Below are 24,354 nucleotides of genomic sequence, written 5' to 3' on the forward strand. Positions count from 1 at the left end.
CATTAACGGAGCCATTGAAAGGTGACTAAAACACCAAAAACTTCGACTCACATTCCCCAAAAAGTGAATCCCGCTCTAATAGCTCCGAATAAATTAAACATGTGCATTACGAGTTAAATAAATCAAAGGATATTTATATTCTATAACCTCTGCCTTTTTTTAAAATATCCTGAACATTTAGCGCCTTTTTCAAAACGGCATTTCCCGAATCCGTTTCATTCTCTCTGAACCGTTATACCCGAAGCCACGGCGAAACAACACAACCGCAAACAAGCTTTCCCGCCCAACGTCTACGATTAATATCCTCTCTAATAATATCTTTTCTTCTATAACATCTCAAAAACTCACTCGTTCAATCGAAAACCCATCCGAAACAACACTCGTCTTCCTTCGCCACGTTCGACCCAGTTCAACGCACGCTTCGCAGTCCGCAATCTCAAAACCGTCACTAGCATTATCTTATCTTCTCCAACGACACATTCTTATCATCGACGACGCCATTCATCATTTATGACATACCTTATACGAAACCAAAAAAAGTTTATAAAAATAAAAATAAAAATAATAATAATAATATATAAAGTGTCGGCTAACATACGCACTCTCCATCCCACCGAAAAAAAAACTCTTCGTCTCAGTATCATCACCACCACCACCACCACCACCACTAACATGAGCCAGACCATCTTCACCCCAATGTCTACCAATAACCACCACAAAAAACATACCACACCAAACCCTAACTCCATCACCACCTGCCACCACTCTCCATCCGCAACCCTAGACATATTAATCCTCATCCTCGTCTTATTCTCCGGCAGTTTCCTTATCCTATCCTACTTCCATTACATCTTCCATTCCTTATCCCTAATCCTCCCGCCAATCTCACTCTCAATCCTAATCGATTACTCCTCAATTTACTTTTTAGGTTTTTTCATCTTCTTCGTGTTATCGATTATTTGTTTAGAGATCTGTTGTGGAGCGAGGAGTAGGAAGTGTGGGAAGAGAGGATGTAAGGGAATGAAGAAGGCGATGGAGTTTGATTTGCAGTTGCAGACGGAGGAGATGTTGAGATCTGGTGTGAAGGAGGCGGTGGATGAGTTGCCGTGGAAGGGCGGGAGCGAGGCGAATCCGGATTACGAGTGTTTGAGGACCGAGTTAAGGAAGATGGCGCCGGTTAATGGACGTGCCGTTTTGTTGTTTAGGTTGAAGTGTGGGTGTCCTGTTGCCAAGCTCGAAGGGTGGGGGCCCAAGCGCGGGCGGAGGAATAAGAAGTGAGTGTGTTTGTTTTTATTTTGGTAGTTGTGTCATGTGTGTGTGAGTTAGGTTTTAAGGTATTTGTTTGGTTTAGGTTGTTAGGTTAGGTGTTCGTTGATGAATACGTGTAGATTCGGTGTAGGTTTGGGTAGTTAGATTACGTGTTCATAAATCGGTCAGGGGTAGAGTGTGTTTGGTTACATATCTTAGGGGTTGTTGAATTAATAAGAGGTGTGACTGATTAAGAGGTTGCCTCTGAATCATTCAGCATGTCTCTGAAACTTAACCATTAAGAGGCTAGAGGAATCATTAATAGGCTACCAAGAAGCCCCTTAATGACTCATGGACCCTTTTAATGGTTAAGTTTCGAAGACATGCTGAACGATTTAGAGGCTACCTCTTAATCAGTCACACCTCTTATTGAAACAAAACTAGATTGCCAAACAACCCCTAACTAATTATGCATTTCTTGTTTTAGTTGTGTGTGAATTAAGTTTTGATATTTTTGCTTGCTTTAGATGATTAGATTAGGTGCTCATAGTTTGGTAACTAATTATGCATTTCTTGTTTTAGTTGTGTGCGAAATAGGTTTTCATATCTTTGCTTATTTTAGATTAGGCTTATTGATGTTATAGATTAGGCGTGTCTTAGGCTTGCTTAAGCTGGTCATGGGCGTTTTCAGATGTTTCGGACTAGTTTGCTAGAAATATGCTTAATTTTAACGAGATTTTTCTGTGAGGCGCTTTTCCTATGTGCCTGAAGGGCTTTTAATAACATAGTTGATGAGAAGAACTGTGTGGTGATAGCCTTTTCTGTGAGTAGGTTGGAATTAAACTAAAATTGAAAAAAAAATGGTCTAGAAGATGTGATGTTTAGTGATCAAAGTAACATTTCAGTGATTGATATATGTTTCACAAGGTGTCTTGATTTGAGTTTAGTTGACACATTATAAGTTTAGGTTAAGATGGTCTCGTGGTATCTTTATTTAGTTATGTTTTAAGTTATCTGTAGATTTCATGCTTATTAAAGGAAGACTTTAAAGAATAGTAATCAAGTTTTTCAAGTGATCCTTTAAATTCATTTAATTTCTTTTTGTCTCTTTAAAGTAACTGAAGTAAAATTTGCTGTACCACTCTTGTGTAATTATTAGGTCACGACGTTTTGTTTTAATTTTTAATGCTTATTCGGATCAAATAATTCGCGATGTGGCATTTTAGTTAAAAAATAACTTTTTTATGGAATAACAAGAAATTCATTTTGGCGATCTGTTTCTCAAAAGCTTATTTTCCAATTTAGTTGATTCAATCTTCCGGACAGATTTAGTTGACAATCACAAACCTTGTCCGACTTCAGTATATTCAATTTCTTCAAACCCGTTTCTTCAAAGTTAAAAAAACATTACTTTGCCACTACCGAACAATGATTTTGTTAGCCAGTAGTTTCCCATATAAGTTACACATGTCACTCTATATTTGGTTATTTTTAATGGAACGATTCCTAATTTTCTATCCTTGCATGACATCAACCTTTCCTAAAGCACAAAATCCTCCTACGTATCCTCGAAATATTCCGAAGTTTTGATTTTAAAGTTACTTTCATTACACAGTGCTTCGATCATGAAGATATTGAAAAAAGGTTTGGGGAAATTGAATCTATTGAATTTGGCTGAAGGTTTGTGAACGCTGATTAGATCTCTGTCTGTGTTTGCATCATTGAATTGACTGAAATCGTGAACTGGTTTTGGGGACAGACTGTCGATTGATTTCTTGTTAATCCATAATTGTTTTGTAATTGAAGCACCAAATCACTAATTATTAATTCACATAGACATTAATGATAATAAAATAAAAAATGGCAACTTGGTAATTGCACAAGCATGGAAACGGAAATAGAGCTTGAGTGATTTTTGAATTTAGAGAGACAAAAGGATTGAGTGAAGCTTGGTTACTATTCTGCAAAATGACCCGACTATAATTATTGCCATCATCATTAATGTTTGTGTTATCATTGTTTGTATGATTATATTGTATAGTACGCAACCTATGCAGTCAATATCGGTGGTATCTCGGTTCTTCGTGTGAAATGTCGGTCAGAATATCGGTACCGATAATATCGGCGATATGACCGATATATCACTGATATTCCCGATGTCAGTGTTTTAAGTCTTAATTTTCAACTTTTAGTGTTTAATGTTAGTGTTTTGAGTCTTAATCAGCTCCTACTTGCTACAATTGTTAGTGTTTTGCAATTTGCAAAAGGATAATTTGTTAACAGTAGGAGAGTATACTGAATTCTTGGTGTTAAAGTGATATATATATATATATATAAAACATCTGCATGATATTTGAATTTCCGATATACCACCGATATCTCACCGCGATAACCAATATCTCAAATATCGATCCTCGACCGTATTTGATATTGTTTCGCATTAACTGCTTAGGTATATATGTGAGAATATGTTTGCTGTTGACGTAAGTAGCCTTAATTCTCTACCTGTTAAGTTTGGTTGGATTTTGAGTCGATTTAAAAGATATGAAAAAATCAATGTGAAGTAGTGTTTGTTTGTTGATGCATATAAATTCTAACTTGTAATACACTACATTGTGTTTTGATTTTACATTGATTTCGACTGTTTCAACAACATGATCAATAAGTTAGCAAAGAGTTACCCACTTTCTAGTTGTTCAACTTCTGTTCTTTGATAATTTGAAGTTGAACTCTGCTATTATTTGATAATTTTATCATCCATACTTGCTGACTGGCTCAAGAGTTGTGGGTATTTCCAATATTCATGGCGGCTGGTAGCTGAGTCCAGTAGTTTGCGTTGCTTGGGTCTTAGTTTCGAAGAATCATTAACTTATTTATGTTGAAATGAGTTATGTTGTATCTTCAAGTAGCTTGATGGTCATTAGAGATGCATTTAACTGCATAAAACCTTCTTAACCACTTTACTAAAAAGTTTAAATAGTGTTAACTTGTTTAAGTTTAATATTGCATAGTGATCTGGCCAAATCAAGTGTTAAGTTCAAACATCATACAGGCCGTGTGATTTGCCCCTCGTACGACTCGTTTGACCATTTTCTCTGTCATACCGTGCGTACAGGCTGTACATTTTTTTATGACATGTCAGTCGTGTGTGGATAGACTATAGAGTGTCAGTGGTGTTCCTTTAGGCGCAATCCTTGTTTAAACCCAAACCCATTTTGACTCGATGACACTAGTAGTTTGATATCATGATTGAAGCATGTCAAACATGATGTATGACATTTGTGATTTTAATATTTCAAAAGTACACACATATTTGAGAACATCTGCATTTAGAGTGTATGTAAACTCACCAATCTGTGTGTTATGGCCTGTTTGGTTTGCAAAGATGACTTATTATCTGTTTTCTCTTGGTATCCATTTTAATGACCTTTTTATTTGTATACACAGCCATACTAACATGTCAACTTTCCTTTTTTGTTTTGGCAGGAATTTGAGTCTCAGTGGATGAAATCATGGCCGATATTTAAGAACACAATCAGGAGTGTTTGTTTCACCGGTTTTTCTTGTTTGTTTATTACTGTTATTACCCTTCCAGAAAACGGGCTGATTCTTGTTTCTGGATAACTTAAAACCGTTGGACAGAACAGTTGTTTAAACTTATAGCTAGAGAAAAAAAGACCCTTTAATTTAAACCAGGTGTCTCTGGTATATGAACTCCTTCTAAGGGTATACCAAACTAATTATGAATAAACATTGAAACATTTTAGTTAATAATTAGTGTTGTTGATGCTGAGCTTTGGGGTGGAAGAGATGATAGCATGGATAAAAAATACCCACACTAGTACACTCGGATTTACAACTGCAATATTGTTTTAGGAATGTGATTTGAAACGTTTACTCGAGTATCGTAAACCTGTTGGCGCTGCACGCAAGGTGCTTGCTGAATGCCTGAAAGGAAGATTATACAAAGAGATTGTAACATTTCCTACCTAGCTTATGATGAGCACCCAAAAGAATCATTTACTGACCAAATTCAATATTATCATATCTATATAACATATTACAAGTTAAAATGAAACAGTTCTGAATTAAGTCACACTGATATAACTAATGTACATCTAAACCTATAACCTTTACAAAACTTTAGCTCATAACAAAAACCATATACTATCAATCAATCTGAGATATAAGTTCAGCAGCTGCACCCATGGTACCAACACCACCAGACTCCAGTAACTTAAGAGCAAGTTCATCCTCATTCCATTGCCTCAACCCTTTACTCAATCTCTTCAAAATCTCTAAATCGACTTCCACCACCCAATCCGGCATACAACCCAACATCAAGTTCAAAAAACCCGTCACATACGAATGCCACGTTATCGGATCACACCCGAGCGTTATCTTCCCATTTAGTGCACTTCCCAAAAACTCCATGTGTGACCCGAGAAACTTCGGACGCCACTTGGACGCTGACGTGGACGAGTCAACCCCCCATGCAAACGCGCCACAAAGAACCGTGAAATACCCGAGAGCATACCCGGATAACATCGAAACCGGCCCACCCGTTCCCTCTCGGTGATCGGATATAAACCAAGACGGTAACGTCTCGTTTATTAACGACTGAACCAAACCTTGACCCCCGGATATCCATAATATTGAAGCGGCTAGCTGAGCAGCTAGTTTGACTTTGGTCAAACTTGTGGCAAGTGAAACTTGCCCATATTTTGTTTCTTGTTTGCCTTTAGGTGTTACACCATTAGAAGCTATATCTTTCACACATTGCATCAGTAAAGATATAATATCTTCTCTTAAGGACATTATGTCTCTAATGGACCGATAAACCCGTAAATATAGAAACCCGGGTGCTACCGGAGATATCTCCCCATAATAGTTTGACCCGAACCCGTGCCCGAGAAGCGCTCCAACGCCACCATGGGTTGACACAAGCGAATTGTTCAACCCGAGTGTGGCTGTAAAGCAACTTTTAAGAAGCTGATATACTGCATCGTTATCTTGGAGAAAAACCGTACGCGAAGACGAAAATACAAGAAAATCACTCCATTTTTTCGCCTTTTGTGTCCATAAAGACGCTACAATCGGCATACACGGCCATGGGCACCCGGCTGCTAGTGATTCCAAGGCCGGGCCCGCGAGATCGAGAAACCGTTGTGATGCTTTATCGAGTTTGTAAGTTATGGTTACACTCAATAAGGCAGCTAAGGGCAGTGGAAGAGTAAATGGTGAACTTATCCCTGCAAAAGAAAGTCAACGGTCAACTGTCAAAGTCAAGAAAAAAGTCAAACATTGTTAAAAAAGGCGCGAAATGTCGTTTGAACCTGCGAAAAGGCGAGGAACGTTCACGTTAGTGGCGGCTAGGATGTTCTTGATATGTTCTTCGACATTCGAAAGATTTGCAGCTGGACTTGGCCAATCGGTTCCATTCATGAATACCGGTTTCCAGACGCCACGTGACACCTCAGCCGTGAAATAACTCACGATGATCGCCAATGATGCAGGAAGAAAATCTGCCAAATCTTTAAGTCCTGCAAATACAAGAAACCTTAAAACACAAAATTTTAAAAGTTTTAAGGTTATTAAGTCAAACCTTAAAGTCATAGACTTGATACCTGTACATAGTTCGCGAGGCGATAATCTGCCATGTGCGCAGGCGGTCAAAGCCGCATCGACAACAAAAGGAACCGCTTCAAGAATATCCCAAGCAGGCAGCTTCGGTCTTAAAGACGCGTCCTCACTTGCAGGCCCAGACGAACTACTACTTCCCGACACAGAAGTCAACGGTTGACTTCTGTTTATCTTTCTAAACATCATGTTCAACAAACTATCAACCAGCTGATGAACTGGAGAATGAACAAGGCCCGAAAGTGTTGACGCTAAACACGCTTGATGTTGTCGGTACCACGCCTTTAGCTTCGGGAACGAGTCAACAAATATACGATTCGGACACGATGCTTTCACCACTGCGGATAACCGTCTTCTGTTCCGGTCCTCGTTACCAGAATCAAGTAACTGAGAGTTTCTCATTAATAACAAGTTTTCAGGAGTTAGTTGTGCTCCTACCGGAGGCACGTCACCAACTGCATATTCCAAAGGCGGGTGGTTAAACCGCCACAGTTTTAACATAAGCGCAAACGCGTTTGAAAACACTGCGTATGCGGATATCTCTTCTCCAGTTGTTGAAGTCCATGATGTGTTTGGTACACATGATCCAAACACTTCACATATTGGCATCAAAGAGCCTGCTAGCTGTGGGACCTGCAATAACCGGATGAAAACAGAGTTTAGACATAATTAGGGGTGGCAAATGTGACCCATTGGGTTGAATGGGTTGTATTAAAATGTATATAATTGGTCAGAATGGATCAAACTAAAAAAAGAAAAATGATTTAAACGGGTTGACATTTCTCAAGGTTTTTTTTTTTTTTTTGAACGAGAAAAACGGAGGAAACTTTTTAGTACTTTTACTTTTTTAGTTTTTAATTTATATTTCGAGTTATGATTTTTTAATTATTTTTTTTGATTTTTTTAATGAGGGGTTTTTGAAATGGTTTAGCTTTCAAAAACCCATTTTGACCCATTTCAAAACCCCCTCATTGAAAAATTCAAAAAAAAAAATAATTAAAAAATCATAACTCGAAATATAAATAAAAAAGTAAAAGTACTAAAAAGTTTCATCCGTTTTCTCGTTCCAAAAAAAAATACTTGAGAAATTTCAACCCGTTTTGACCCGTTTCAATCATTTTCGTTTTTTAGTTTGACCCATTCTGACCCATTATATACATTTCAATACAACTCATTCAACCCAATGGGCCACATTTGCCAACCAAAGTTATATCCTAATATGAACTACTTACGAGTCCGTGTAGAGAAAATATTTGAACACAGTCAATAGGTGCAATGCCAACAAGAAGGACATTAAGCATGGGTGCATAAGCAATAAGATGACTATCACTGCCTGAATAATTTGCAGGCGGTGGCGGTGATAATAATCTAGTAATGAAATAAACACTATGCTCCTGCACATTCCAACCGCGGTTCAAAGATGCACCACAAAGAATAGTTGCAGCCGATATCTTGTCATCATCCGACCCGTTGACTGCAATCTCGAAAACCTTCTCAAGCTCTGCTAAGCTTCCATCAAATCCATTAGCTTAAATTCAGTCGCCTTTTTGTCTTAAAACCCGATAATTAGCGTAAACTTTTAAAAAGTTATTGAATTTAATCATTTATATATGTTACCTTGAAGCAGGTTCAGAAACAAGAGCATTCAACATGGCTGGATTGATCGGTGCGCCTTTCATGAACGTTGACCAGCCCGGGACTTGAGCTGGCACGCCATGTGGGATTTGGTTAATATGACCTGTCACGTAACCGGGCCAGTAGTATGCTGATGTGTCCAACAGGTTCCTTGCGATGCAAGACTCGACTATCAAATGGTGCAAGTTTCCAGCTGCAAATCATGAACATATAATGTTAACAACAACAGTTTAATTTCGAAACTGATTTGGTCATGTATATTAATATTACTAATACTTACATATGTTATTTGCTATTTCTTTAATGTTGACCGGGTCAAAGTATGCACTATTACCGGCATTAATACCAGATATGATCATCAATGCTCTTGCAGCAGCCTGATTTGCATCAGGAATCACCGACTGAGGCGGAGTCAACAAGCTTTGATAATCACCTAAACTCTGCAAGCTTGAAACCAGCTCCATACGCCGGTTTTCTTTATTATTATTGTGTGACATACTTTCCTCATCCTCAATCAAGTCAGAAACCACTAGAGTTGTGACTGATAATAACATGCATAAACGCGTATCCAAACGAGGCATAGGACCTTCAATAGGATCTCTTTCCTGAAAACAAACAAAAAAATTGTTTGGATACACTCATAAACACAAAATATTAAATTTAAGAGAAATACAAACCCTTTGAACTAGACGAAGAGCCGCCATCCAAAGACCGAGAAAACACTCGTGCCAAGTGGTTCCATGTAAGACTTGAAGAGCCTTTACAAGACCTATAACAAGAGTACATAAAATCTTTATTCGAATGTGTAATGTATTATTAAAGAATATTTGTCACTTACGTGTGATAATCTCAATGGCGCTTGTTGTATCGACTTGTGAACCATCCATGGCGTCTTCAAGTGCAAGATCAAGAGGAATCCACAGTGAAGAGCCACTAACTTTATGAGACATACTAGCAGATGACGACATTATCGTGTGGATTTCTTGTAAATACTTTGTTTTTTTCCCGTCACACACAACTTTATGATCATCTGATATTAACTGAAGCATAATTTCCGGTGTCATCGCCTTAGAGCTTCTTAATGCTGATGAGTTAACCACAAGAACCTCAATATCCTGAATCAAACTTCTCCAATATGCAGGCCTAATAATATTAAGTAATATGCATAAATTTCAAATATATGTATTAAATGTTACTATTAATAGAAAGTGTCATTAGGATTAAATACTGACATATTTCGGCGCGCCAAGAACATAATCCTGGAAGTTATTTTGTTCTGTAGGAAAAGACCGATAAGTTCAACTGCCATAACTGTATTTTTACTCTGCAAAATCTCATTCCGTTTTGCACCATCTACTTCCATATCTTGAAGCACATTCCATTTATGTTTTCTTTCTTTTGTAAGTTCTAAAAGCCCTTCATCTTCTAATGCTGACTCAACTAACTGCCAAACAACCGAAACTATATATTCTAGTAATATGCTGCCAGGATCATTCACTTTGATGCCGAATATTTGAGAGAGATTAAGAACATTGTCTATTGTATTCATGATCCTGCATTATTAACAAATCGTTAATCGACAAGAAACAACTTAAACTAGGTACGCTTAGAAGAACACTTACATTTCATAGTTTTTAAATTCTACATGTGGTTTGAGTTTAAACACGTGTCGCGTTAGGAGTTCCATGTATAGTCGAAATGCTGCAGGTTGAGTATGTCGCATCGGAATAACCCTGTTTATAATAAGTTATATAACAATTTAGGAAAAGAGATCCAAGAAATATAATTGTAACAAAATGTATTTTAGCATTATTCCATACAAGTTACTAAGTTAGTAATCATGTGTGTTACTTGAATGTTAGTTACCTTTTTGTATTGTACTTGATAAATATGTTTTGTAACATGTATGATGATGAAAGTAATGGTAATAAAAGATAATGATAACCACCCCACCCCACCCCACCCCACCCCACCCCACCCCACCCCACCTCACCAACCACAGATGTACTCATCCACTTAAAACACAAACAAAATGACAAAAAAAAATGCATATTATTCTAACTAATTTTATAAACTTGCTTCTATTTCTATATTCCACTAAATGTGATTATCTTCCATGTATTGAACTGCCCTTAATAATGAATATAAACAAATATGTAGATCCACTGCAATTAGAGTTGAATTCATTTAAAAAAATGAACTCAAAATGAATCAATGGAGGCTTGGTTCTTGAAATGAGAAAAAAAATGTTAGATTAAGTTTATATAAAAAGATCCAAGAAAAATGAAATTTTTGGATTTAAAGAAACTGTTTCATGAGGGTCCCACATAATTAATATCCAAACAAATCAGAATCAACTCGTAGAAACTAAATATTAATAAAATAATGATGATAACAATGTTGAAATCAAGAACATTAAGCAAATAAGCCCATGAGTCATGGCAAGATCTTCAAGAAACCATAAATCAAGAACATTAACTAACCTTCCATAAATAGAAACTTTTTGCAAAAATAATCAAGAATTAACCTCTTTTAATTAAAAACAATCAAGAAACACAAAAAGATCAAAACTTTATTGATAAAAAAGCATTAAAAACAATCAAGAAACACATATCATCATCATCATCATCATCATCATCATCGTACTCAGTATATCCCACCAATAGCAAAGCTATAGTAGGGTCTGAGGAGGGTAAAATGTAGACAGCCTTACCTCTACCCCATAAGGATAGAGAGGCTGCTTCCGGTGAGACGCCCGGCTCGATAGTAGTTTTGCATCAAGCCTTGGACATAAGGCACATAGCACTCAATCATCGGGACACCGGCTGATCGGTGCATGTACCCTTGTCTTTCGGCTATCAACGCCACTACATGATGCCTGATTAACCGTCCGTCACTTTTAACGTTATTTTCACGAGATTAGTAAAATAACGTCAAAATTAGTGCAATCAAGAAACACATAAAAAGGATGAAATCACGAACCCATGATCCAAAACTTGATATAAAGAATAGAATAGAATCAAACTAACCTGGTGGATAGAAGAGAAAGAACAAGCAAAGGTGGAACTATGTTAAAGATCAAAGCTTTCTCCAAAAACTTCCAAGAAATGGGATTATTATTATCCCAACAAATGTGAGAAACCAAAAGATTTGCTAATTCTGGTGAAGGAAGAGTTACACCAGCTGAGTTTAACTGTGATGAAAGATGTATTGCCCATATCATAGGATCACTACCCTTATCTTGTGACTTCTTTGTTGATTCCAAGACACTTTCCCATAATCTCAGGGTCCCTAAGGACACAGCCATTGAGGTATGTCACATATATGTTGGTTATGTTTGTGTTTATGTTTTGATGAGAGAGAGTAAAAGAAGAAAGAAGATTGCAAAGGGCGGCTATGTGTGTAAAATGGTCTGAATTTATGAAGTCAAAGTTGAAGGCAAGAGGTTAGCAAGTGTGCAAGTGGTGGCAGACAAAAGTAAGTACTTAAATATATAAAGTAGATGGCCAGCAGAAAATGGTCTTATAACAGAAATATATAGATCTCATCTTTTAGATGCTAACTCTAAATAGTAAATATCATACTATCTATATAGTGGATGGAGATCTTATAAAGACGTTTTGTGTCACGTAACACTACGTTATTATAGAGACTTTTTAACAAAAATGAGTGTAGTGGATGGAGTCGTTTTCAACCATTACCTCATTTTAACAAAAGTGCCTTGAGGGGCCGTGTTCTTGAACGCTTTTAGGTCTTTTTAGGTGGGTAAAACGCTCCACTACACCCAGTCTTAAATTCATGTATCCCTTTCGAACCCTGTACAAATGCGGAAGCCTAATACATCGGGTAATCTCTTTATATATATATATATATATATTAATCGAAATGTTAATAAGAACCAATAGATTACTAGTATCCTTATAATTAAAAGAGTCGATTGATACATCCCATTTGCATATTTTCGTGAATTATACTTGAAGATTATTGTTCATTATGCGTTAAAAATGTATGTAGTTCCATATATATAAAAATAGCTATTAATATTAAAAACTTGCATTTTAGTGACATACGTAATTTTGTATTCTAATCATATCTAGTTCCATATATATAAAAATAGCTATTAATATTAGGTTGTTTAACAATGAAAACTTTATCTAATCGGATGGATCAAGGGGTTAAGGAGGTCTGTTGATGTCTGATCAACAAAACTTGTCGAAAATATTACGTGAAAAACAAAGCTTGACCTCTTAATTTTCTTCAAATAAAAAGATTTATGATCACAATCAACCAAAAAGTTCAAGTTTTGTCACTCTCTTATCTATAAAATATTTGTATTAGTATTATTGTTATTTGCTTCAACCTTCTTATATCGAACAAATATATAAAATAAGGAAAATAAAAACAATATGACGAATTCATGAAATAAGAAATGACATTGTGAGCACATACATAACATAAAAATGTCGTTTTGTCATTTTGTATAGGGAGCATAGTGTTGTCACACCACCACCTTAAGAGTTGTGTACAACTTAAGATATGTTGCATAATTGCATAAACTAGATATAAAAATAATATCTTTAAAACTTTCAAATCATCATTAATAAATTATAAAAGTTAACACAAAGAAATTTGGACTTACACACATGTTTTTATTGGGTTTGTAAGTTACTTTTCATCGAACAAAGCTTCCAAATGGATGGTGTTTGTATAATTATTAATAAAAATAACAAATAAAAAACAGGACTTTAAGACAAGAGATTATATCTTATTAATAACTATTGGGTTTAGTCTCCATAATATTAAATATTACAGATCCCAGGACATGTATCATGGATGACGCTAAACAGCACGTTGACTAGATAATTTAAGTATTTATATAATAGAAAGTGACTTTATTAGAAGTAAAATATGTTGGGTTAGTGGGTTAACGGGTTATAGGATGACGGGTTGAAATGTGTAAACCGAACCTGACCCATATTATTATTCGTGCTAGAGGTTTCAACCTTAACCCGCACACACATAATTCGGGTTATTCCAAACACGACCAATTAAAGAAATTAAAAACAAATTTGATATGATATAGATTCGGTTATAAATGAGTAACTTGAATTGGAAATTACAAGTGTATCTTCAAAATAGCGGAGAACGGAAAAAACACAAATGATAATATAATTATAAAAGGTTTTATTTAAATAATTAAATGTGTTAACGGGTCAACATGTTTTAATACGGGTCAACCAAACCCAATCCGTTTTTTTAAACGGGTCATATTGGTAGACCCAAAACTTTGTTTTTTTTCGTGTCAGGTTCGGGTCGTGTCAACAATTGCCGCACTAAGGGTCGAGGAGTATTTTGAAAACAAAATCTTAGATACACAAGTAATTGCTTAATAAGGTCATATTTGATATGTGGGGTGTGAATCAAATAATGTCAGATTAGAAAGAATGCTTGAATAAAACTATAAAAGTATTGAATGAATTTATGACATTTAGGGACCAGCATCAATATTCGAAATTTTGTTCTTTTGCAATTATGATAGGGAGAAAATATTAGAAGGGACCTATTGTGGATTTTGGTATATCTTTTTGAGTTATTTTGCACATTAAATCAATTGGAACAAGCTAAGAGTTTAAGACCATATAATCCAATCATGTTCCTTAATATTGTATCATCCTATTATATTTAAAAAAAAAAAAAATCAAAAAAAAAGAACACAAAATACTAGAAAGATTACCATAAACATCCGATCTTTCTTTTTTAAATAGAAAGTAAAATAAATAATTGCCATTAAAGGTAATTAGCATTGTCGTTTAAGAAACGAGTCAGGTTCAACTACAAGAAATGTCCGCTATGTAACAAAAGATGAAATAGACGTCTACACAGCCGTATCTATGAAGAAAGTTGGGGTGATAAGACACCTCTAAAGATTAGGTATGTTATCAACTTTTCTTAATAACATCGTTCTTTTTATTTAGTGTGAGAAGTCATAACTTCAAGAATCAGATCTTTCTGATTAGCTTAACCAAGCTTGAAAAGCAAGAAAAGTCAAGTTGATTTAGACGGTTACCTTGATTTGAATAGTAACACGTAACGTTTGGAACTCAAGATCAACATTGAACCTAAGTGCTTTATCGTTTAAAATGTCACATTTTTTAAGTAAGACCAAATCATTTTACGTTGTTTTTCTTAGGTTTTTTTGCTACAAATTGTTTTTACCCAACTTGTTTCTCCCAACCGACATGCTTTTAGCCTAATCCTTATCACAGAATCATCACTCATGCTAACCCCCAATGTTATAGAGAGGTTCTAGGCTTATGTTCGTTAGTTGAAAGACTTCGGGGCATTAATGTGTAGGAATACAACACCGTCTATGTGAAATTTACATAATTAAGTATTTTTTTTCTATTGAAGTTAATAAATTAAATTAATTGCCTGTCTGAAAAAGACTTTTGGTATAAGTTAGTATTGAATTAGAAAGAACAAAATGTAGATTGGGATAAGTTAGGTTAATTAACATCAATGAATAGGATAATGCTATATTTGAGAATTTATCAACATGAAGCAATGGAAATTTTGGCATAGAATTTAAAGGTGGTGGGTATGATTAGGTGGTGAGCTTTTGGAGTTGGGGGAAGTTTGGTAGTGGGGTTTGGGGTTGGTGGATGAGAATGAGAATGAGAGGTGGGAAGAGAAAATGTCACATCCATACTAGAGTTGGTGGATTGTTTCTTTAGAATTAACTTTTTTATTTGCTTTAAGGGTCCATAATCATTTAACTACACAAGTATATGGTATTATTATCTTGTGTTGTGTGAATCACACCCCACCTTTCTTTTTCTTTTTTTTTAAATTGTATAAGTATTAATATCTTTTCATTGATGTGTATGGTGAGTTATTGGAGGTGCTAAGGGTGAATTTGATTTGATTATATAATATTAAAGGTTATGGAAAAAAACTTCTGAATTAATCAATTCCCAGTAAAAATGTTATATCTTTGTAAAAGGAATCTTTCTGGTTATTCTTTTCATCATGATTATAGTGTCAAATTTAAAAGAAAATAATAGAGAGAAGAGAGTTTTTTTTATCGATGATTTCGATTTCTAAGACTTGAATCTAGAACATTTAGATTATTAAAACCTTTAGATAATTAAAAGACTCTGTTTCTTGGTTACCAAGCCCATGATATAAACTGGTGTAAAAACATAGGATGTATTTGCATGTTTATACTTTATAAGATTAGAATTTGATTTTAATTTATAATGAAAAAACCAAAGAACTTGAATGAAGTTAGTTGACCCTTTCTTGCATAAAGTTAAAAGTCATATCCATAAACCTGCTGATGGTAGTTAATGCATTGACCCCACACGTGGGCCTCTTCAAAACAACTTTATCAACAAAGTTTACTTATGCTAAAATGAAAGTTTATTCCTTTAAACTTTAAAACAAAGAAAATCATAATTCACATCCTATTAGAATGGAAACAAAGAAACAAACACTAAAGATGTATGATTCTTAATAAAATGGTTGTGAGTAAATAAGATAGGGAAAAAAAATTGGTTGTTCAAAAAAAAAAAAAGAATAGAAACAAAGAAAAAAAACCATAATAATAATAATAATAAATCACAAGTACCCAAATTTAAGATTTATTTTAGACGAACTTACCTGTGTTTTTTTCTTTAACATAATACAGATTTCAGCTTTTATCGGTCGGTGATTCACATGGTTATTGTCTCAATTTAGAAAGTGTTCAAGATTTGAAGTATTTGTCACTTAATCTCCTAGGAGGTTCAAACTTTGGAACAAAATCAATTTCTAAGGTTTAAGCTTACAATATCTTGCATCAACTTCACCTTTAAATTTAAGTATGTTCTATTGATGACATCAAAAGAAAGAAACAATTTTTTTAAAGAAACAATTGATACTTGCTCCTGTGACATGCTAAAAGGACCTAAATGCTACCTTTAGGTGGGAAACACTACACATGTTGGTGACCACTTTATAAACTCAAGGTATCAACATAAATAGGCTCTATATGCTTCTATACATCATGGGTTGACTTAAACCTACTAGTATCCCCATCATAAAATTCTCACTTGATAATACTAAAAGTTACTTGGAGAAGTTTAGCTTTTGTTCAACTTTATGTTAAACCATCTCACATATGATGTCCTACGGCTAATAGTCGTGGGCTAACGATGGTGGCGTCACCATTCCGATCGTCAGCAACACTATTGCAGGTGGAGGGTCACCAAACATCATGCTAGAGGAACAATAGGGGGGGGGGGGGAATTCATGCTCGAAGGGGCAAAGGGGGTAGCACAATGGAGACGTGGTGGTAATGGTGCCCCTATTGTTAATCCGCAACGAACAGTCTAAATATAAAGTCTCGGTTTACATGATTCATTCACATAAAGTTATATTCATAAATATACAAGTTCTACTAGAAGACTTATGATATATATTTTCTTTCTCCTAAATAACCCTCCAAATCACACCACTTTGGAATTTGGATATGGAATGATATAAAACATCAAATTTTGAGTTGTTGGTTGATGTTACCATAACTTTTTATCCTTTGATGATTGTATCTTGGTTGGTAAGCATGGGTTACCTTTAGGCCTTTATGGCTTCCAACCCACAGGCCACAGCCACATACCTATGGACCATCTTATCCCTCCTACTTTTCCCCATTTAGAAGTGTGTCAATTTTGTGTTTTCACTTTCATTTGTTGGTGGATTGTCAATTAACACTCTTCCCTCATTATTAGAATTGCTCCCTCATATATATTATATGGTTTGTATGGATCAAAGCTATATAAGAATCATTTAAAATAATCTCTTCCACCTAATAAAGTCTCAATATTCTAGAAGATCTAACACAATACCTAAGTGGGTTGTATGCATTAGAGAATGTTTAAGAAGATAAAGAAATTAGACTGAACTACTACAGAAAAAACGACTAGTCATATTTGTTGCACATCCTCAATTTGATCGGAAAGTTCACCTATTTAAAGTATAAGTCATTCGACTTTGGCAAACCAAGTGTCTGGACCACTCATCTAATACTTTGTGTTTGTTATGTCAAATATTCTACATTGTAACATCATTCGATATTTAAATACAAACTTAGTATCATATGTACATCTATTCGGCATCTCAAAGTGTGTTATAGTTTTAATCTCATATTTTGAGATCATTAATTGTCTATTCATCATTTCGGGACCAACATACGTGTTGAGCATATAGCGTAGAGTAATTATATACATGTGTTGTGTGATTATTTCCTACTTTTTACGCTTTGCAAAGTAAATTAACTTCGCATCGGCGTCTACTCATGTAACACATACAACATATTGAAGTTGATGTATCAAGTTCTAATGATTCATGAAATTATCAAAACTCATGATACAAATCAACAAAATATAATACATGCTAAGAAAGTTAATTAGAGGGTTTATTTGTGATGTACAGACAATAACAAGTGTATATATACTATATACGTACCGAAATACATATTATAAATTTATTATACAATTAATTTTGTAAGATTACTTTAGGACCCATCTGAAGTCATAAGATTGACTTATTTCACTTTTAAGGTTTTAACTAAGTACTTTTGATTTGATTTGTCTATTTTCAATGGGTGTTTAATCTGTCATTAGCAATTCAATTATTTTATTATTAATATTTAATATAATCTTTAATTGTAAGTCTTTACCGCGTATATTCAATTGTAGTAAATTTTCAACAACGGTTCTTTAAGTAATCTCACGTTAGCAAGATTTACTAAAATATTTTCCTCTTCTAATAGTCGCATTTCTATACCTCCTCACAATTTTTATTCTTTTATTCTTGAAAATTTGAAAAATCCAAAATTCGTGACTTTTACTTTTCATTGTTTTACATAATACGTAATTTTAGTTATAAGAAATATTTTTAGATTTTTGAATTATATCGTTTTCATTATTCAACTCGTGTGATACACGAGATTCTAATATAATATAATATTATATCATTTATGAATGTTGTCATGTGAGTGTATTTTTATATGTAACATATGTCCAAAAAAGTATTATGTTTTTCCTTAATCTAGTGAAAAACAAACAAATTTCTGGTTTCTCACGAGCCATTCATTAACCTCTAAATGGATCATACTTATTTTAGAATCAATAGTATACTAAGATTTACAAAAACCACATGATACAACTGTACATGGTGTATATAGGTACCCATAGAGAAAAAAAATATAATAATTGCGTAACTTTCTTATACATCATATTCAAGGAACTATATACACGCCAATTATATCAAATTACATGTCTCACAATTGTTTATTATGATATGAATGCCCCTCTATACATATATTTAATAATTACATGTAGGAGAGTATCCTCAAATCATTAAAAAGATATAACAAACTAAGATAAAACTTAGTTACGAGAAAACATATAGTGATGAGAACAATACAATTTGTTCAATGTTATAATGTTATTTATCTGCACACATACCACATTGGATACTGTTTTAGAAAATTGACCAGGCCTTGTTTTCTTTAAATATTCGGTTAAATGATAAGAGAACAATTCAATTTTTTTTTCTTTTTTTAAATACATTGACAAATAGGCTCCAAGACAACTGTACTACATTACTGGAAGTCGGCTGGATTTGTATGAGTTGGAGAGCTTAATGTATCTTGATTTTTTTAATGACAAAAAAATCTCACTGTGTAAATCTATTTTTTTTTGGCTATTTTCAAGGTCAACTCTTCGACCGTTGTGAGACCGCCCCCTGATGTGCGGGAACCGGATGAAATCTTTAAACCCTTGCCCCTTCTGTTGGGTTCAAACCCGGGATTAAAACCCTGATTTGTCCCTTCACCCATATGTCATTCAAACTGACCAAATGAAAATCAAACACGCGTCTTCATTAAAGAAGGACATGCCTTTTGTCACTAGGCCGACCTTCAAGACCATTCAATGTATTTTGATAATATGTTATTTGTAAAAAAGTAATAATTAAAAGAACATATTATTCTTTAAGATTAATCATGAAAATACTAATATTATTCTAACCCAAGTGAGCTATGCATCACAAGTGGACTCGAGGGATGAAAGAAATTAGCAAATTAAACACTATATAATTAAATTTCTTGTGATGCATAGCTAACTTGGGTTAAAATCATATGTTATTTGGATTTTTAAACTGAACAAATTTTATCTCATCACACAGTCATGCCGTTAGACGAGTGTTCACGGGAGTTGACCTTAGATGATGGTCTTTCCCAAATTAAAAGACGAGTGTATGATGAATTTAGTCAGTAGCCCACCTCACAAAATTTCTTGTTATGTATTTGAAAATTTATCTTATCTACATTACATGTGTGACATATGTAATCAAATAATTAATGAAAGACCGTTAATTCAAGCTATCCATGAGCTTCGTTTAGAGTAAATAAACACAAATGCAAGGATCCCCTTCAAATTGATTGACTTATTGGTTGTGATTCTATTTCTAAACTTTATAATATGACAATAAGTTATTGTTGTTGAAATATGTAGCAGGAAGAATTAACATTAGTAAATGACTAAAAAACTATTTGACATTAAATTAGTGAGTTGGTGGAGTTGAAATAGGTGGCGTAAGTGTGTGGAACACTATGTATATGTAACTATAAAGTATTATTATCGATCTAAATATAAAATAATAGTGTTGATTAGTTCAATATAAAGATAATCTTTTTTAACTACCTAAAATTGACCCACGTAACTAATAAATATAGTTAAATCGAACAAAACATCTTTTAAAGTTGGAAACTATACAAAATTAATCTCTCATAAATATTTGGAGTATTTTTAAAATGATACAATATATATTATTATCGTGTTGATGAATATATAATTGTACTCTTCTTAGCTTCATTACAAACTTTACACTCGTAAAACAATTTGATCACATTCTAAAACAGTAATGTTACATATATTAGTCTAACACACTACTATAGAACTACACAATAGTTAAACGTAAATTACGAGTTGGAATATACTAATTTGCCTGTTGTACATTGTTTTTTTTAAGGTCTCGTCACCTAAATAACTATCAATGTGCTTAGAGAAACTTAGTAGTTGTGTAAATTATGTTTAGAAGGTGATTAGCGCATAAGTTGTATTTAATAGTTATAGGGTAAATTTTACACATTGGTTAGTTTATCCAACCCATTGTAATTAGTGACTTGATTAATCCATGATTATATATATATATATATATATTTTTTTTTGAAAGACCAACAAAATATCAATTAGAAATACTAGCTAGACGCTAGCCGAACAATTACAGTTTTTAGATACATGAGATAACTATCTCCCTCCACCGCTATACAATTATCCATCTTAGAAACTAAAATCATTCCAACCCTCCCAAGTAACAAAAGTGAGTTTCGCTCTATTACGTACCCAAATGAAACTCATCACCTTGATTTCCTCCACTAAGCTCGCCGCCCGAATGACCGCCCCGTCATGGATTACCTCATTTCGGGCCTTCCACAACCTCCAAAGCGCAACCAACATTATAGCATAAAAGGCTTTAGCCTTCTTTTTTGAAAAGAAAGAAAAATTGTGGAGCTCAAGAAGATCCCGAGTTTATATATATGCATGTTATTGCAAGTGGCAACTACTTATGTAAAAGATAATATAAAAAAGGAAAAAAAACATCATCATATTTTTGTTGGAAAATCCCAGAATGTAGGATATGGATAATGATAAAGTCTTAAAAACTCTTTTGACAAAATAAAGCACCCATCATTTTATGTTTGGCATGATTTGTATTTTATGGCGACCAAAAGCCAAAAGGTATGTATCTTTAATTATGTACCAAAATTTTCATTTACAGCTTTGAGTTAGGATTACAAATTATACCTTTCTATGGAATATCCAGACAGGACTTATATATTTGGTAACTAGTAGAAACTATAGTTTATTTTTTTACTTTTTATTTATTTGGCCTGAAATTGGATGGTGTGGGGGAATCACCAGCCGAATTTCCTGAATCTTTTAACAATGGTACCGGGGGAGAGAGATATTCATGTTTTCCCAGTTCCCTTACATCTTGATATTCTCGCCCGTTCTTCATAAAATACACTTAATAGTTTTAAATGTTAATTATAATATCATTTGGTCTTTGGGTTTAAATGGCTGGAATGATCACAAAGACATTTGTCTCAATGGTATTTGTTTTTTTGTTATAACGTGTTTTCTCACTTTAAGGTCTGAAGGTTTGAGTCGGCTTAATTCGTTTACACCTATATCCGTAAGCATAAATGATTGTGTCCAGAGTCCCTCGTCCATGCCAAATTTTACATATTCTCGAAAAGTTTATATAATTATTTAACTGTTAATGAAAAAAATATTTTTAACTATAATAGTATTATCATAAATATACTTTTTATAGAAGTTCACTTCATATACTATTCAAAAAGAAAAAGTTCATTGTCACTTTTTATTGTTTCGTATTTAAGTGATCGTTTAAAGGTATGCACTTCAATTAGTTATATTCGTTTAGAATTAGAACTAACCTATCAGGTTTTATCCACTCGCATGCGCGTTGGTCCGTCCCAATGTCCCATCCATCATTCAATCCACTTTCCTAAACGGCCCAGCCCACTTTCACCCAACTAACTTTCTTTAAATTTAAGTAAAAGGGTGTGTAGATAAGTTTAGGAGATGTTTGGATCTATCTCTTAATTAATTGTTCATAACCTTTTAATGGTTAATAGGTAATAGCCTCTTAACTATAGGTGCACAAAAAACCAGAACCCGAAAAAGAGACCGGGAACCGGTTCTCTTTATACTCGGGCTTTTAATACCCGACCCTACCCGTAGGGTACGGATAGGGTATGCATTTCAGTATTAAAACTCGTATCCAAATTGGACTCGAATTGTACCCGGTAATACCTGAAAACCCGAGCTGGTTCCATACCCGAAACTGGGTTTCAAATACCCGAAAAATACTTGAAAAATATCCGGAAAAACCAAATTTTTGGGTTTTTTCAATACCTGGAAATAGGGTATTCAAATACCCGGTTTTAGAATACCCAGTTCTATACCCGACCCGAACCTGATACACAGGGTATGGGTTTTAGAGGCAATACCCAGACCCGACCAAGATATTGCTAATACCCGATTTTCCAATCCCCGGTTAAACCCGGAACCAGGCATTTGAAAAACCCGATTTATGCATATCTACTCTTAACTATTCAAACTTAAGATCACCTCTTTAACCATTTCTATTCAAATTCGTACGTTTGATAAATTTTATTTTCTTCCAAAAGAAATGTTGCAAACCAAATGGTCCAAGAAGTCTATAAATAACTCGGGCTAAAGGAGTTACCGGGCTATAGGAACTAAAATGAATGGTGGGCTTGTTCAAGTTTGTTGTAATCGGTAAATATCTCCTTTTCTAGAGATCGTTGGAAATGGATAGATCCGTTTTGGGAGACTTCTCAACCTACTCCATTCAAGTAATATTTGAAAACACGTTGCTCATACATCTGTCCTTATGAAAAAAAAACACTTTTCGATTGGAGGACGGTGCATAACTTATCTCTTTCATCAGTCACTTACGTCCAAACGAACATGTTGCTCATACTCGTAACGTCCAAAACCATTGTACATAACTTATCTCTTTCATCAGTCTTTTATGACCGGTAAATAAAAACTAAAAAACCAGTTCTCGCCCATCTATAATCTCTAAACCATCTAAAAACCAAATTGACACCATCAGTCATCATCTCCACATACCAAATCCCCAATCATTTTCATCAAATCCTAAAATCACATAACTACGTGCATCAATATAACAAATCTTAATCTTCAAATGGCACTTTAAACATGTAAATGTAATAACAATAAACACCTGTCTCATATTCAAATCTTACTTCTACTAAATTTCTATAACAACCTCTTTCAGGTCACCCACTCAGCACAAGCTGTCGATTTACCTTATCCAGATTTCCAATAGGCTAGTAGAATATTAACGGGTCCATACCTATACCTATGTATATGATTTAAAACTAGGGGTGTCAATCGTGTCGAGTTGGCGGGTTGACGGGTTAGCGTGTTGAGATTCTTTAATCCTAACCCAACCCATATTTGTATCTGTGTCGTGTCGGCCCATAAATTCGTGTCATGTTCAGGTTGTATTTCGGGTCAACCCATTTTACGCTCATATACGAATATGAATAATATCTATTGATTAATAATAAATTAATAAAAAATAATTATTCTTATTCATATATAAATTTGTTAATAATTTGTGATAAATCTAATTATTTTTGCGTATTTATCATTCATTCCCAATTAACAAACTTATGTTCACATATTTTGCTCAAGATAAGAACAAACGAATGAAATAACCAGAGAACATATAGTTAGAACTAATAAAATGAAAACGTTGAAAGTAAAAAGTAAATAAAAATTGTGTAAAACGAAATTAGTTTTACTTTTAAAAGTTAACAAACATAGAAAAAATTAAAAATCTAAATATTTAACTTTAAACTTTAAAACTTCTTATATTAAAAATCAAAATATTAACTTCTCTAAAAATGTTAAACGGGTTAACAAGTCAACCCACTTTTAATGGCCAGGTTAGGTTGACCTATTTTTTAAACGTGTCAGGTTCGGGTTGACCTGTTTACGAAAACAAGTTGTGTCAGCCGACCCAAAATCTATATTTTTTTCGTATTAGGTTCTTGTCGGGTTTCGGGTCATGTCAAGAATTGACACCTCAACTTAAAACACATAATATTCACTAGGGTACCAAAGTGTAACAAAACCTTCC

The 24,354-nt window shown here is 34.2% G+C and overlaps 2 protein-coding genes across 2 annotated transcripts; one reads left to right on the top strand and one right to left on the bottom strand.

Annotated features, from left to right (window-relative positions):
* Positions 1–614: 614 nt before the first annotated feature.
* Positions 615–5,071, top strand: LOC143588115 (uncharacterized protein At5g19025-like). Its single transcript, XM_077069217.1, has 2 exons — positions 615–1,274; positions 4,735–5,071. Exons 1-2 carry the CDS (start codon positions 673–675, stop codon positions 4,754–4,756), a joined length of 624 nt encoding a protein of 207 aa, XP_076925332.1. The 5' UTR covers positions 615–672; the 3' UTR covers positions 4,757–5,071.
* A 154-nt stretch (positions 5,072–5,225) lies between these two features.
* LOC143588114 (mediator of RNA polymerase II transcription subunit 33A-like) lies at positions 5,226–12,058 on the bottom strand. Its single transcript, XM_077069216.1, has 11 exons — positions 11,553–12,058; positions 10,146–10,256; positions 9,756–10,076; positions 9,362–9,666; positions 9,201–9,292; positions 8,804–9,128; positions 8,506–8,716; positions 8,121–8,397; positions 6,876–7,521; positions 6,585–6,791; positions 5,226–6,500 (listed from the first exon to the last, which is right to left on the bottom strand). The coding sequence occupies exons 1-11, from the start codon at positions 11,828–11,830 to the stop codon at positions 5,419–5,421; spliced, it is 3,855 nt and encodes a 1,284-aa protein (XP_076925331.1). The 5' UTR covers positions 11,831–12,058; the 3' UTR covers positions 5,226–5,418.
* Between the last annotated feature and the right edge of the window lie 12,296 nt (positions 12,059–24,354).

This window comes from Bidens hawaiensis, unplaced genomic scaffold, assembly GCF_021521415.1.
Source record: "Bidens hawaiensis isolate Kalapana, Puna unplaced genomic scaffold, B.hawaiensis_p1.1 tig00035988_1, whole genome shotgun sequence".
NCBI lineage: Eukaryota > Viridiplantae > Streptophyta > Magnoliopsida > Asterales > Asteraceae > Bidens > Bidens hawaiensis.